The sequence below is a fragment of the Rhinolophus sinicus genome, linkage group LG14, assembly GCF_036562045.2.
Source record: "Rhinolophus sinicus isolate RSC01 linkage group LG14, ASM3656204v1, whole genome shotgun sequence".
Lineage (NCBI taxonomy): Eukaryota > Metazoa > Chordata > Mammalia > Chiroptera > Rhinolophidae > Rhinolophus > Rhinolophus sinicus.
The window spans coordinates 33,289,465-33,304,128 of NC_133763.1; the positions used below are offsets into that span (position 1 = coordinate 33,289,465).

General features: G+C 32.7%; 1 protein-coding gene and 1 pseudogene across 4 annotated transcripts in view; one reads left to right on the forward strand and one right to left on the reverse strand.

The window, feature by feature from the left end:
- The window catches only part of PTBP2 (polypyrimidine tract binding protein 2), a 68,629-nt gene that overhangs the window by 31,096 nt on the left and 22,869 nt on the right, over window positions 1–14,664 (forward strand). For all 4 annotated transcript variants that reach the window (XM_019747019.2, XM_019747020.2, XM_019747021.2 and 1 more), the window contains exons 4-7: window positions 4,220–4,392; window positions 5,508–5,651; window positions 10,862–11,026; window positions 11,109–11,219. In XM_019747019.2, the coding sequence (XP_019602578.1) occupies window positions 4,220–4,392; window positions 5,508–5,651; window positions 10,862–11,026; window positions 11,109–11,219 (593 nt within the window). The remainder of the gene's footprint in view (window positions 1–4,219; window positions 4,393–5,507; window positions 5,652–10,861; window positions 11,027–11,108; window positions 11,220–14,664) is intronic.
- On the reverse strand, window positions 9,039–9,138 carry LOC141568713 (U6 spliceosomal RNA; annotated as a pseudogene).

The following is a 14,664-nucleotide window of genomic DNA, read 5'->3' on the forward strand; positions in this document are numbered from 1 at the left end:
TTCATTGGACAGACGAAGTGTAATAAAGTTTTGTAATGTTGCACTTCAGGTTGGTAGCAGTTGAAAGAATAGAATTAAAATATTGGTGAATGAGTGGGACTAAAGTAATATTTACAAATTCAGTGAGAACACGAATTTTGAAATCCACATACTGGAGTAAACTTACATGAGCAAGTAAAGGAAAGACCTTGGGACCGAAACAGCTTGGGGAATGCCAACCATTTTGGGGATTGAATGAGTAAACAGGGGGCTCAAAGCAGGTATCAGATGAGTCGGTAGGAAGACAACTAGAGATGAATCGTTGGGTTCTGTGAGGACAGAAAGACTTGATTATGCTGAGAATCTTCACAGTTCTTCAGCCACGGGCAGGATTTAACAAATTACCCATGATCATGATGAGACCCGTTTCCTGTGAGAATTACAGGTTAAAGCTAGTAGAGAACAAAGGTCAGTCAAAGAGGAAAGAGATGGATTGGGACTGATCAAAAATGAAGATACTCACTTTCGAATTGAGGTAGAAAACCACTTTGAGTTTGTAAGAGAAGTATTCAAATAGAAACAGTTTTTACATTTTATTTGTCTTGAATTTGAGTAGAATGTCCTCCCTAAGCAGAAGGCTTTCAGAAGCTAAATATTATACGGGAAATGGTATAATTAAAGATTTCTAGAATATATATACCACTTATAAGCATAAGCAGAAAGCATTACTACATCTGTTGTTGCATAAATTTTAAAAATGATAATTTTTGGTTTTACATACCCAAACCAAAAGTTTCCACATTTACCTGAGGACTAGAAGGGAAGAAATCACGGAAAGAAATCCAAATTATTGTATTTTGTCTTCTGAAGAATCATAGATCTGTAACCCAGAGAGACCCAAACTTCCTTTTCTGGTAGAGGAATAAATGGCCTAGATAATTCATAAGCTGAGGGCCATACTTTTTCTTCTGCCCTCCTTTCCAGGCCTGGGGTCTTTATTTGAAAGCAGGCTTAGTTTTATGATTAAAAAAGTCATTTTCCAGTTTCATATTCTCATCATATCATTTTTTCAAATGAAGATTTTCATAATATTTAGCACTAAAATAAGAACTTTAGTAGCCACACTCTGAAGCTATTAACTGAGGGAGTATCAGGTAGCGTGAAGAGAGTGTAAGTTTTGTTAGTTACTTGGTCTTTGGAAGAAAAAGACAGATCTTCTCTTGGCCACCACATGAGGTCGGACTTTTAAGTTCGAGAATTAATGCTAGAAAAAGTACTACATACCTCATTGCTGAGTATCACTACGATCACCTTCGAAGTACTCCCCTTGGGAAGCTATGCACCAACGCCAGTGCCTAGTCCACCTTCAAAGCAATTGTGGAACTCTTTCTGGAATGGTCATTAGAACTGTTGTTGTATTACTCTTGACGTCCTTAATGTCATCAAAATGTCTTCCTTTCAATATTTCCTTTATCTTTGGGTAAAAACAGAAGTCATTGGGGGCCAGATCAGGTGAGTAGGGAGGGTGTTCCAATACAGTTATTTGTTTACTGGCTCAAAACTCCCTCACAGACAGTGTCATGTGAGCTGGGGCATTGTCATGATACAAGAGCCATGAATTGTTGGCGAAAAGTTGAGGTCCTCTTACTTGTTCATGCAGCCTTTCCAGCATTTCCAACTAGTAAACTTGGTTAACTGTCCAGTTGGTACAAATTCACAATGAATAATCCCTCTATCAATAAAAGGTTAGCAATATCGTTGCAACAAGTTTGCGAACTTAATTGTCAGACCTCCTGTGTAGGGTGAAATTTGTCTTTGGGATCCTCCTAGTGCATTGGGTTAAAAGCACAGGCTGTGGGAGTAATACTCCAAGTTTTAATTCTTTTTGTACCATTTTCTCTCTTTACCACTAGTTAATATGAATATTAAATATAGATGTATTACAGAATTTTACACTTGAAAGCTATGTAGCTTGACTAACAATTGTCACCCAATAAATTTTAATTAAAAAAATGTTGATGTAAAGGAAAAGTACCATCTTGTTTATATTTCTCAAAAAAAAAAAAAGGGGAAAAAGCAAAACCTAGGTTATTTGTTTTCTTTTGGACTGCCAAAAATATCACATCTTCCTATATTATTCAGCTGTTTTACTTCTCACCATCCACTGTCTAGGAATTAATTCAAAACAAACTGTTCTCTTAATAATAGGATTAGGAACCTTTTGCTTTTGGGGAATCATGTTTTACAAATCATTTGAAAAAAGAAGGTTATTTTTCCCCCCTGTAGGTACAGTATTATATGGTATCTTCATTGTATTTTTTTCTTGTCCTTTTGCCAGAAGTAAAAGGGCAGACTAAGTTAGGAAAAACTTAAGTTTGCTGTTTGAGTTTCCTGATGCCGTAATCTCTAACTCCTGAGGCTTTAGGTTGGATTCTGAAGTATTTGTTGTTATTCAAAGAAATGAATGAACAGCAAAAACTATCAGGATTCTATATTGCTTTGCCAAGAAATATTCTTCTCTTACATGAAAAGAATATGCATTTGTATGCCAATTATGATTTAATATATATATTTATGTATATATGTATATATACATATATAGATTCCCCGCTTAACTTACTTTTTCAGTTAACAGACCCGATGATGATTTTGTTAAATAAGATGCCACAAAATACAAAATTTTGCCTCTTTCTGATAAGTTCAAGTGTTGTGCACGCACAAATCTTCCTTAGTTATGAAAGGATGCGTGCAGAGCATACTATAGTTTTGCATATTCCTGGAAAGGTGAGAGCTTGCTAGCAAGACTTCTTTGGTAGTATATTCAGTAGCCAAAATACTATCCATAAACTTGAGGGAAACTCTTAGAGTAAAATATGTTTTAAGTATTGTTTGACAAGTAAATTATTAAGTGAGTTCACACATTGTGTCTTAAAGATACCTTCTCTGATCATACAGCCACACCATCTTCCAGTCCTCTGCTAAGTCAGTTTTAATTGATCACATCACTGTTTTACTTTCTTCACAGCACTTAATCACTGTAAGAAATTATCTGGTTTATGTTATTAGTTAGCCTACCTCTCCTACTAGACCGTAGGAGAGCATCAGAGATCTTACTGAACTTTCTTGTTCACTGCTACACCCCAGAGCCCAAAACAGTGTCAGGCACATTCTTAATATTCAGTAACTGTTTAAATTATCAATGTGTGAATGAATTTTGAAGATGTTAGAGATCAAGATGATCTTAGAATTTTATAGATACTGTTGGGTATCAGTGATATATATAGTTTATAGATACTGTTAGGTATCAGTGATATATATAGTTATAGATAGTGAATGTTTTGGGGAATACCATAAAGTACCTAAAACTATATACAAAATAGATAATGCATGTATATTTCTCAATTTGTAAGGATCCTTCATTTTAGTTAGTCTTAGAAATATTCTTGAGTCCAGAGAAGATAAAAAACCACCAGTATGGATAATGGATACACTGCCAAGTTCTGCAAACAATTTTCCAGTAAAACCTATTTTATTATATCTTTAGTAAGGTTCTTATTTTTGGTGAAGTTATGGACTAAAGACAGGTAACTAATTTGTTGATTTAACTATATAAGTTTACTTTAAAGCTGAGAGTGTAACAGAATAAGTCCTTGAGTGATTTCTAGTATATAGATGTTGATAGCAAGAAAATACTTAGGTAGATTAGGTAATATTAAATTGGTAGCAGCACGTTGTAGGTAAACATACTGTGGATTGATTGTAATCATTTTACAGCATTACCCTCTTTGATCCCACTTTTGAATGTGTTTCCCAAACTGAACAATTTATAATTTCTCAAGTAAAATTATAATCTTAATTTTTGCTAGGTCAAATTTTTCACATTTTAAAAAATTTCTGTTTGTGTAATCTAAGACAAATTGCAAGATAAAGTATGTTAACAGTTGGACAATTTCTTTATGAAATTGCACTTTAATGTTCTGCTTTATCAGTTACTATTCTTTACATATACTGCTCAGAAACATTTACCCAGTGGTAATTTTAATTAATCGGTAACTTAATTTCATATTTAGTAATAATTGGTGGATAACGTTTTCTCTTTTCTTCTGAAACCTCAGTTTTTTAATTTTTGGAATTATTCAAGTATATTTAGCTGTGTTTTTTATTTCTTTTAATAAACACTGCTTTTTAATGCAGATAAGGAAAAGTAATATAAGAAAGATTGTTTTTTCATGTCTTCCAGCTAATGGTAATGATAGTAAAAAATTTAAAGGAGAAGATAAAATGGATGGTGCTCCTTCTCGTGTACTTCATATTCGAAAATTACCTGGTGAAGTGACAGAAACTGAAGTTATTGCTTTAGGCTTACCTTTTGGAAAGGTGACCAACATCCTTATGCTGAAAGGAAAAAATCAGGTATGCTTCTTTCAGGACTTATAAAATGTTAAGCCCCAACCTAACCAGCAGGTATGAATTGGCTATCTTATAATAAAAGGGTAGAATGTCACTCTTTTCTAAAAGAAGTCTTATTCTGACTGTTCCTGGTAGTTGTGTGTGGGAAACTAATGCTGAGGAACTAAAATGAATGTCTCACTATAGTTTTCAGATTTTGCCTGTTGAATTTACTGTATGATTCTAATTGAACAATTGTAATGAGACTGTGGAAAATACAAATGAAGTACTATTAGGTTGGTGGAAAAGTAATTGTGGTTTTTGCAGTTATTTTTAACCTTTTAAACCACAGTTACTTCTGTATCAACCTAATACATTTTTTATTGTGGGTCTGCTGTTTGTAATATCGGTAATCAATAGAAGCAATAGTAGCATCTCATCCTTTGAAAGTATTCCATGGAAATATTTACATGATAACATTAAAAGAAAATAATCATTAATTTGAGATATTCTTCATTGAATAGATATACCAGTAGCAGTAAGACCCAGGTATATTAAAAATCAAATTTTGTTTAAAATTTCTAATACTATTTGGAAGAATTTAACATTCTTTTAAATATAGTTGTTACTAATGAGCTGACATTTTTAACATGTTGCGTACAGATCACAAGAATCTTCACGAGGGATTTAAACCCCGCCGTATGCAACGTGTTAACTTTTTTCTTTATAATGCTTTAATAGAGAAATTATATTTCTCTATTAAATTATACCGCTTTAAAAATGACAGATCTCATATTCGGTAGGTTAGGAGTGGTAAAATTCTGATGCTAGAAAACATTTAGATTTAATTTTCTCTGGCTTTTGTTGGGGGAAATACATTTGTGGTGTAGGGAAAATCAGAGGTGGAAGGCAGAAGCACCATGTACTCAAGAGCTGTCTTCTTAGGTTAGCTTTAATTGTATACCTAACTTTCAATAAAGGATTTTATTTACTTGTTTACTTATTAGAGCATCTAAATGTAACTTGAAAGATTATATTCTAGATACTGATTTTCTAATTAGCTGAATAGATTACACAGATATTAAAGTTTATTTGAATTTAATTCATAGTGTTAAAATTTTTGCTATTTAAATTTTCAGGCATTTTTGGAACTAGCAACAGAAGAAGCAGCTATTACTATGGTTAATTACTATTCTGCTGTGACACCTCATCTTCGTAACCAACCAATTTATATCCAGTACTCCAATCACAAAGAACTGAAAACAGATAATACATTAAATCAAGTGAGTATGAATAGGTACATAAATGAAGTGGCCTAGAACATACTAAGAATCTCATAAATATATTAACAGAAAATATAATTTTTAACCATTCCGAGGGTGTTTCTATGGACATTTCTTTATTTTTAAGACATTTTCTTGCAGTACACCCTTACGTTAAATATTATGTTCATTTACAAAAATTATGTGTGATCTCTTCATATTTTTAGTTAGTACTGGATGAATTCGTTAAATATTTTTTCAGTGTTTCTAAGGTCCTGGTCAAATGTTCTTGTTTTTTGTTTATTATTAAGTTAAAATGTTTGTATAGAAACTGTTTAGGAGGCAGAAGTTGTTAGTATAAGCTATTTATACAACTCTTCTGCTTGGACTTTAAGGTATGAAGTTCAATGCCTCTGGCTATTTGACTTTTTATAAGTCTTAATTTCTTATGGAAAAAATTCCTAGTTAAGATTTGTTAATGGTTTTCCGGGGCGGGGGTGTTGGGGAAATGTAAGAATTGAGAATATATGAATGTATAGATCTTTTAAAAATGTAATGTAGAAGATATTAACTATTTAATTATATATTTTAAAAATAGTATAAGACTGGTTTTAGACCTAAATGCATGGACTTCAGTAATGATCTAAAAACCAGAGCTCTTTTAATACAGTTTTATAGCTAATTACATTTTTCTGTTTCATTAAAATCTAAACTGTCTCTGGCTCTTCGTCTTACAGAAAATTTAATGAAAAATAATTCCCATAGATTTTTAACCTTCATAAAAAAGTGACTTAAGATCATTTATTAAAACTATTAAGTTTATGAAAAATAAGCATATAAAACTTTTTGACTAAAAGACTAAAATTTCAGCTGTTTTTGTTTTCTTTTTTTAAAATTTGGTAATAATTTTTATTCCTTTTGAACCAGAAGTATTTCTAAGAGTTTAACTTGAGGAAATACATCACAAGAAAATATTCTCTAATCTTTTTACTTATAATTTAAAATGGTTTTTAATATCCCAGTCTCATAAATTAGTATTTTCAGTAATTTGTGAATACATCTTTATTTTAAAAGATTCAAATGAAAGGAACATGTAAAGAATAAAGATAAGGCAGCAATAGATAGATGTATATAGGAGAGGGAGGTTTGTCATTATAAATAGAATAACCAGTGAAAGCTCCACCAAGAAGTGACATTTGAGTAACAGACTTGAAAGTGGTTAGGGAATAAGGCACGCACTCCAGTCTGGGTTTTTTCAGACACAGGGTAACAGTGTAAACTACTTCTGTTGGAAAAAAATTTGTGCAGCCATATTTCTAATTTTCAAAAGCTCTTTAAACTTTGATTGTCCTTTTTTGCATTCCTACTGGATATGTTTTATGACTTCAGAATTCTTTAAGGATACTAATTAATGGTATTTTTAAAATACTTCATTATACTCTAAATTATGTCTTATTTTCTTCATTGTTGGCTGTTATGTTTATCTTGCTTTCTCTTCCTCTTCTCACCCCCAGTTGTCAGTTCAAATTTCAGAATGGACAATTAGGTTTTATTGACTGTCATGCTTTCCTGTAAAGTAATGGAGAATTGGATACTAAGCTGGGATCCCCTCAGATGCCAAAGAGGTCTTTATTCTGGGCCAACAAAACTCTCTTTAGAATTTCTGGTTCCTTCAAGGAAGCATTTTGTTGTTAATTTTGGTTTTGTGGTTTTTTTAATGGTAAAGGAAAGAGATGGTAGGGGGAGGCGGGGAGTAGAAGTTAAGCTGTTTGACTTTCTGTTAACCCCTTTCACTGTCTTCCTCCTGTGAACCTGCCAATTTCTAATCTCATTTCTGTGGCTGCAACCAGTCCAAACTCTGTTTGCTATGTGTTCACTATGTCTTCTCTCCATTTGGTTCCATTCATTTTCTGTGTAGCAGGAAATTGACAAAAAGTATTCTTAGCTAATTATGACCTCCTCTCTTTAGTGTTTGTATTTATTCCATTTTGTATTCATTTAATAGGCATTTTAATAGGGTTTCATAATAGAAGAGAAACAAATGAATATGTATCATCCATGAATTCTTCCAGAATCCTTCCTCAAATCACCAAGTCCTATCAATTCCCTCTCCTTAATATCTGCTTAGTTTCCTTCATCTTTCTTGCTACTTTCATTAGCTCACACACAGCCATCTCTTGGCCAAAGTAGAACACATACTATACAGTTCCATCTACATAACTAGGAGAAAGCATGAGTGTGGCTTCTGTAGTTAGATAATGTTCTGTTTTTCATTTAGATAGTCATTTCACAGATATGTCCAACTTTAGGATATTTTGAGTTGTATACACTTAGGATTTCTGTTTTCTGTGTATATGTAATGTTTCAATAAAGAGTTTAATTACAATCTGTGTTGCCAAGCCAACTCTGCTTCATAAATTAAAATTTATGAAGTGTTTGTTAATGATAAGGGAGACCATAATTAAGCTAAAAAAAGGACGATAGAGAACAGTAAATAGTACTGGAAAAAATGTATGGAATGAATATGTACTTATATGCTTGTATGGAATGGACATATGCATATGTATTTGTATATGTAGATTGCATTTTTGGAAAGCATACCAGGATAATTGGTGAGGTGTTGGTAGGAGAAAGTAGAGAGGTGACAGGGTTGCAGAGGAAACTTTTAACCTTGTATCATTTGGATAGTGTACCATTGATCATGTGATTCCCATTTTAAAAAGACATTCCATTATTTGAAATAGCAGATGTTAGTATTTTCCTTAGTTGTGATTTTCCATGCTTGTTGTAATTTCATATCTGAAAAGGGACATGTTCTCTAATGAAAACAGTAATATTGCAGTGAGCTACTTTAAAACTTTATTTAAATGTGTATTGGGTTAAATACAGCAGGTCCTTGAATAACATCATAACGAAGAGATGCCATAAGAATTTAACTCCTGTTTATATCAGCCTATGGTAAAATTGGTTTCATTACATCATTTTGCTTAAAGTTGTAGAACATATTGATGACATTAAGTGAGTACTTAACTGTATATTGAAACACTTAACATTGCTCTAGAAATCTTTTTATCCGTGTCTTTCTTTATAACTATATTCTCCATATAGTGTAAATATCTTTATTGTATTAAATATTATGTGTTTCAAAATGTTGGATTTGAATTAGTCACTTTAGCTAACAAATTTATAGGTCATCTTATTGTTTAATTAGCATTTAAATTTTGGGGTTTGACTAGACGAATACATGATCTCTGAGTCCCAAGCGAATACAACCCGTTGTTATATTGTATTTCAGTGAAATGATCATTTTCTCAGCCTATTGAGATACAATTGACATACAGCGTTGTTTCAGTTTAAGGTGTACAGCTGTTAATTTGATATATATTGCAGTGTTACGTAGCATTTCCAAAATAAATGTAACACTTCTCAAATTTGTGTGTCATCTTTGATGAGGGGCCATGCTAATCTCTCATTCCAATTTTAGTACGTGCGCCACTGAAGTGAGCACTGACCATTCTTGTTTATTCTCATAAGTGTCCTAATTCTTTTGTGTTCTTCCTTTTCATTCATCACTGCTGTTTATATTCTTATTCATCTGCCAATACAGCTTTTTTAAACGTTAAAGCATATAGAGGTATTTATCATTGTTACATTTAATAATTATTTCCTTTTATATAGATTTGTTTTTGACTCTAGATAAAGTAGAAATTATTTTCTTATCAGTGAATCTGTTACAGTATTTAGGAATAGCATAATACCATGTTTCCCCGAAAATAAGACCTAGCCAATCAGCTCTAATGCATCTTTTGGAGCAAAAATCAATATAAGACCCGGTATTATATTATGTTATATTATACCTGGTATTATATTATACCCGGTCTTATAGTAAAATAAGACCGGGTTTTATATTAATTTTTGCTCCAAAAGACACATTAGAGCTGATTGTCCGGCTAGATATTATTTTTGGGGAAACGGTAGTAATGAAGGCAGTCTTTTAGAGCATTTAACGTGATTTAGTAGACAGATTTCCTTAAAATACTGTATTGCTTTTTTTTTAAAGATTTTGTTGGGGAAGGGGAGCAGGACTTTATTAGGGAACAGTGTGTACTTCCAGAATTTTTTTCCAAGTCAAGTTGTCCTTTCAGTCTTAGTTGTGGAGGGCACAGTTCAGCTCCAGGTCCAGTTACCGTTGTTAGTTGCAGGGGGCGCAGCCCACCATCCCTTGTGGGAGTTGAACCGGCAACCTTGTGGTTTGGAGGACGTGCTCCAACCAACTGAGCCATTCAGGAGCTCAGCGGCAGCTCAGCTCAAGGTGCCGTATTCAATCTTAATTGCATGGGTCATAGCCCACCGTCCCTTGCGGGAGTTGAGGAGTCGAACTGGCAACCTGTGGTTGAGAGCCTACTGGCCCATGTGGGAATCGAACCGGAAGCCTTCGGCGTTAGGAGCATGGAGCTCCAACCGCCTGAGCCACCGGGCTGGCCCTGTATTGCTTCCATATGTATGTTTTTTCACATTTTAAAATCTTAAATCAAGATGTATGTTGCAATAGTTGATGTCATTGTTTAATTAGCAGTATCTTATTAGTCATATATAAAATAATAGTGCATTTATAGTTGATTGTGTTTTAGATACTATAACGTATGGAGAATACCCTTTATATTTTATCTTGAAGTATATCTGAGAATGTAATGGCTTTATACTGTAGTGTACATCAGTTTCTCTTCTAAAAATTTTGCTGTCAGAAGTTACACTAGTATGAAAAAAGAATTTGTTATTCTGGATATTCTTTTAAGATTGTATTAGAAATAATAAGCTGTATGGGAGTTCTTTCAGATAATCGAGTAATCCACTTCTTAAGGTTTGTCATGTGCCCTTTGTATAGACTGAATAATGTTAGATTGAAGTTTGATTATTCTCTTCAAATTCCTGCCATGTAATTAGAAAATGTAGTTGCATCATGTTCTTTTGAAAATAAATTACATTGCGTATCTTTGTTTGTTCACCATTAGTCCCAAACTCTAGATAATGTTTTCTAGTAAATACTCGAATATTTGAATTATAAATAGACAATACCTAGCAGGTGCTCAAAGTATTTATTGAGTGTTAAATTTTGTTTTAATTTATATGTGTTTTAGAAAAGAAATGAGGTGATAGTGTATGTAACATGTAGCAAAATATAAGTGAAAATACTGGGTGTGTTTCTAAAGTACTTATCTATCAATTTTCAGCGTGCTCAAGCAGTTCTTCAAGCTGTGACAGCTGTCCAGACAGCAAATACTCCTCTTAGTGGCACCACAGTTAGTGAGAGTGCAGTGACTCCAGCCCAGAGTCCAGTGCTTAGAATAATTATTGACAATATGTACTACCCTGTAACACTTGATGTTCTTCACCAAGTAAGTTTTATTTAAGTTTCATGTTAACCTATAAATTGGAGAAATAACAGTAGATAATGTTTTGATTTTAATGTTTTAACAGATATTTTCTAAATTTGGTGCTGTATTGAAGATAATCACATTTACAAAAAATAACCAGTTTCAAGCTCTCCTCCAGTATGGTGATCCAGTAAATGCTCAACAAGCAAAACTAGTAAGTCTAGAGCTCTTTTTGAGATAGTGATATTTTTGTGTATCTTAGTGATACACACACACACACAAAAAAAAAAAAACACAAACAAACAAACAAAAAACAACGTTATTAATACTGATGTAACTTAGCAATGCCATGTAGCATTATACATGGCACAGATTGGTATCACTAAGATAATATTAGAAAAGCTTAGAATTTGTGATAAAAAATATGTTTATTTTTAAGGATAGTCATATCTATAGTTATCTGCAACATAGCCTTATATTATTGCATTTTTGTTTGATTTAGGTCAAAGTTTTATGCTCTTGAGGATATAGCAGGATTGTGTTGTGCATGCACACCTGTATAAGACTTTTAAGTGTTTTCCGGTGGGGGTTTCAAAGTAATTAATTTAGCTATCAAGATAGTTTCAGTGAAATATATCAGTACATATGTGGTTCAAATGCTGCGATAGGCTTTCAGTTTATTTAAAGACTATACCCAATAATCTTTTTAAAGATTTTTTTTTTTTTTAAAGACAGGTTTCTGAATAGGTTCCTAGTCTACTTTTCATTCATAATTATATTTTAATTGTAAAAAACTATTAAAAGAAGTAAAGTCTTCCTTGTCATGGCTGTCATTGAAAACTGCATACCACAGTTTTGTTTTTTAAATGCTTTAATCATCTGTTTGTGTATCTTAATTTAAATCTACTTTGCTCTACCTCTTTAACTTCTTGTGCCATATTATCATTGTTGTTACATTATTAAACCATTAAAGCAATGGTTTTGTCTTACCCTTGTCTTACCTCTTTTTCTCCCTTTCACTCTTTCCCTTTCAGACTAATTATGGTCTGTAATACTCAAATGCTTCCTCCAGATCAAGATAACTTGTCTGGAACTCAGACTATTTTTGATTGTTGCTTTATTGCATTTTCATCTTCAGAATTTCATTTGGGGAGCAAACATAGCTTTGGGTAGCAGAAAAACTATACCAGTAATATTAGCATAATTGGACTAGTTTGCCAAGTGTTAATGCATTTTTTCTGACTACTACTCTATGTTGTAAACTGAACAGGAATTTTTCCTGTATTACAAGGGGGTGCTGAGATTTAAAGAGATAAATTCCTTATCATAATGCATACTCCGTAATGTGGATATTTTTTATGTCTACTTTTCTGTAGTATGTTGCTGTTTACTTGTTCCCAAGTTACACGATCTCATCTTACTATATTTTTCCCTTCCAGGCATAAATTAACAATTAGAATTTTTTTCTCCAAAAATATTTTTTTCTTAGTATTTCCCAGCCCTCCAATTTTGAAGATATTTGGTATTTAGAGTTACCAAAATCAATGTATGAGGTTTGATCAATAGCAGACAGTCTAGAAGCCATGATTTCTATGTCATTTTCACAGCCTCAAACATATTTAAATATAGTGCAGTTTTCTTAATGTAGATTTTCTTTTCTTTTTTTTTTTGGCCATTCTTTTCTGATCAAGAAAGAATATCTGGTAAAGGAGAAATGAAATCGAATTTGATTAGGAATTATACTGCATTTGCGTTATAATTTAATGGGGAAAGGAGTTTATATGTGTATCTTGTCTGGAGTAATCTGTAGTTACATTTAATCTCGTTATAAAATATACCTCAATTACGGTAAGTATTTGAGGTTTTCATTTACGCAATCTTTTCTGCACAGATAATAAGCATCAAACTATAGCTTATGCTATATTTTCTCTGATCTCTCAGGCTTACAACCTGCTATTCAATTTGCTAATATTGTTTTCTCATCATCTCTCTATGCCCAGCTTCTTTTATACCTTTTTCAAGTATCAGTGTAGAAATCTCTTCTTAGATCATCTGTAACCATTCATCTAGATTAGATCCCTTCCTTTCTTAGTTCTCAATACCATACATCATATTTGTAATTACTTTAATTATTTATATTTATAAGTAATTGTAAATATGATGTATGATATTTTTTCTGTTGGACTGTAAGTTATATAAGAGTGGGTAGCATGTCTGCTTTGCTCTCTTCTGTAGTCCTAGAACGTAGCACAATATATGGCATATTATAGGTATTGGGATTTTTTTCCTCCCATGTCACAACTTTCCCGGCACCTGATGTGTCACAGGTCTCTTCCCGCCTTTCTCAATATATTATAAAGTCAGTTGGTTCTAAACTTTGTAATTTAGTTGTCACATTTTTATGCTTGTTAAAACAATGGAGGTCATGTAAAAATTAGAGGCAAAGAATAAGAGTTTGGGAAGAAAATCTCAAGCCTACTTCTCTACTTCTAGTGATAATTTTTCGAATGAATGAGAGATGAAAAAATGTCTCTTAAACACTGGGAATTCATTTAACAGGCAAAGTGTACCTTCAGGTTTGCGGGGGAAGAGAATTTATGGACCATACTTTAAAAAGTATGGTCCATAGCCCACCTATGTTTTTGTCATATAGATTGCTTATTTTAAAATAAGCTTAGGCCATCATGAACTAACAAATCATAATCTTTGGAGTTGGGAGCCCAGTACTCTGGGGTGGGTTGGTTGGCTGGTTGGGGTTTTTTTGTTTTGTTTTGTTCGTTTTTGAAAGCTGTGGGAACCATTGCTAGTAAATGCAGCTTGAGTGACAGAGCCAAACTCTTTCCATATACTAGTTATTATTATTGGCAGTTACTTTCAGTAAATAGGAATTTTTTTCCCCCTAGCATTTTGCTACAGAATAACAACTCAGCAAAAAAGCAGATTAACAATGGAGATTTGTTAGTGACGGTTGGAGGGAAAAGTACTGCAACAATCTCATGAATTTGTATATGTTTCAGAACAGTCTTTTTAAAAACCTCTTTAGTCAATATCAAAAGGTAATGTGTATATTGAGAGTTGACATGTACAGTGATAATCACAAGTCATAGTAACAATCATAATTATTAAATAAGAAGTAAATATTTTAAGTGGTCCTCACAGTTATTAAAGAAAACGCCCTAATGCCTTTTTTGAAAATCTTGTTTATTGGCAAGCAGTGTACTGAGCAAAAAAATAAGCCTTACCATGACTATCTAGTTCAGTTGCCATATTTTCGAGAAATAGTATTACCAGATACATCAGAAATATCCTAGTCTTTTTTAATAGTGAGTAACCTATTATGATGTGATCTGCTTTGCGCCCAGACTTTAAAATTATTTGTATTATACAGTCCTAAAATTATAACACACATGAGTAGAAAACAGCTCTTTTTGTTTGTATGTTACTAAAAACAGCTTTTCAGGAGCATTACCCATTAGGAATATCTATAGTTGGCACTGAATAGTGCTAGTGTCTTTTGGAAGTCCTTTAAAATGATCATTTTATTTTAGCGTACAAGTGGATTGTTTCTCATTAATGATTCCTTCTAGGAAATTGTATTTCATTAATTATTTAATAGTAACAATAAACATGAGGTAAAATATTTGCAGCAGTAAGATCAT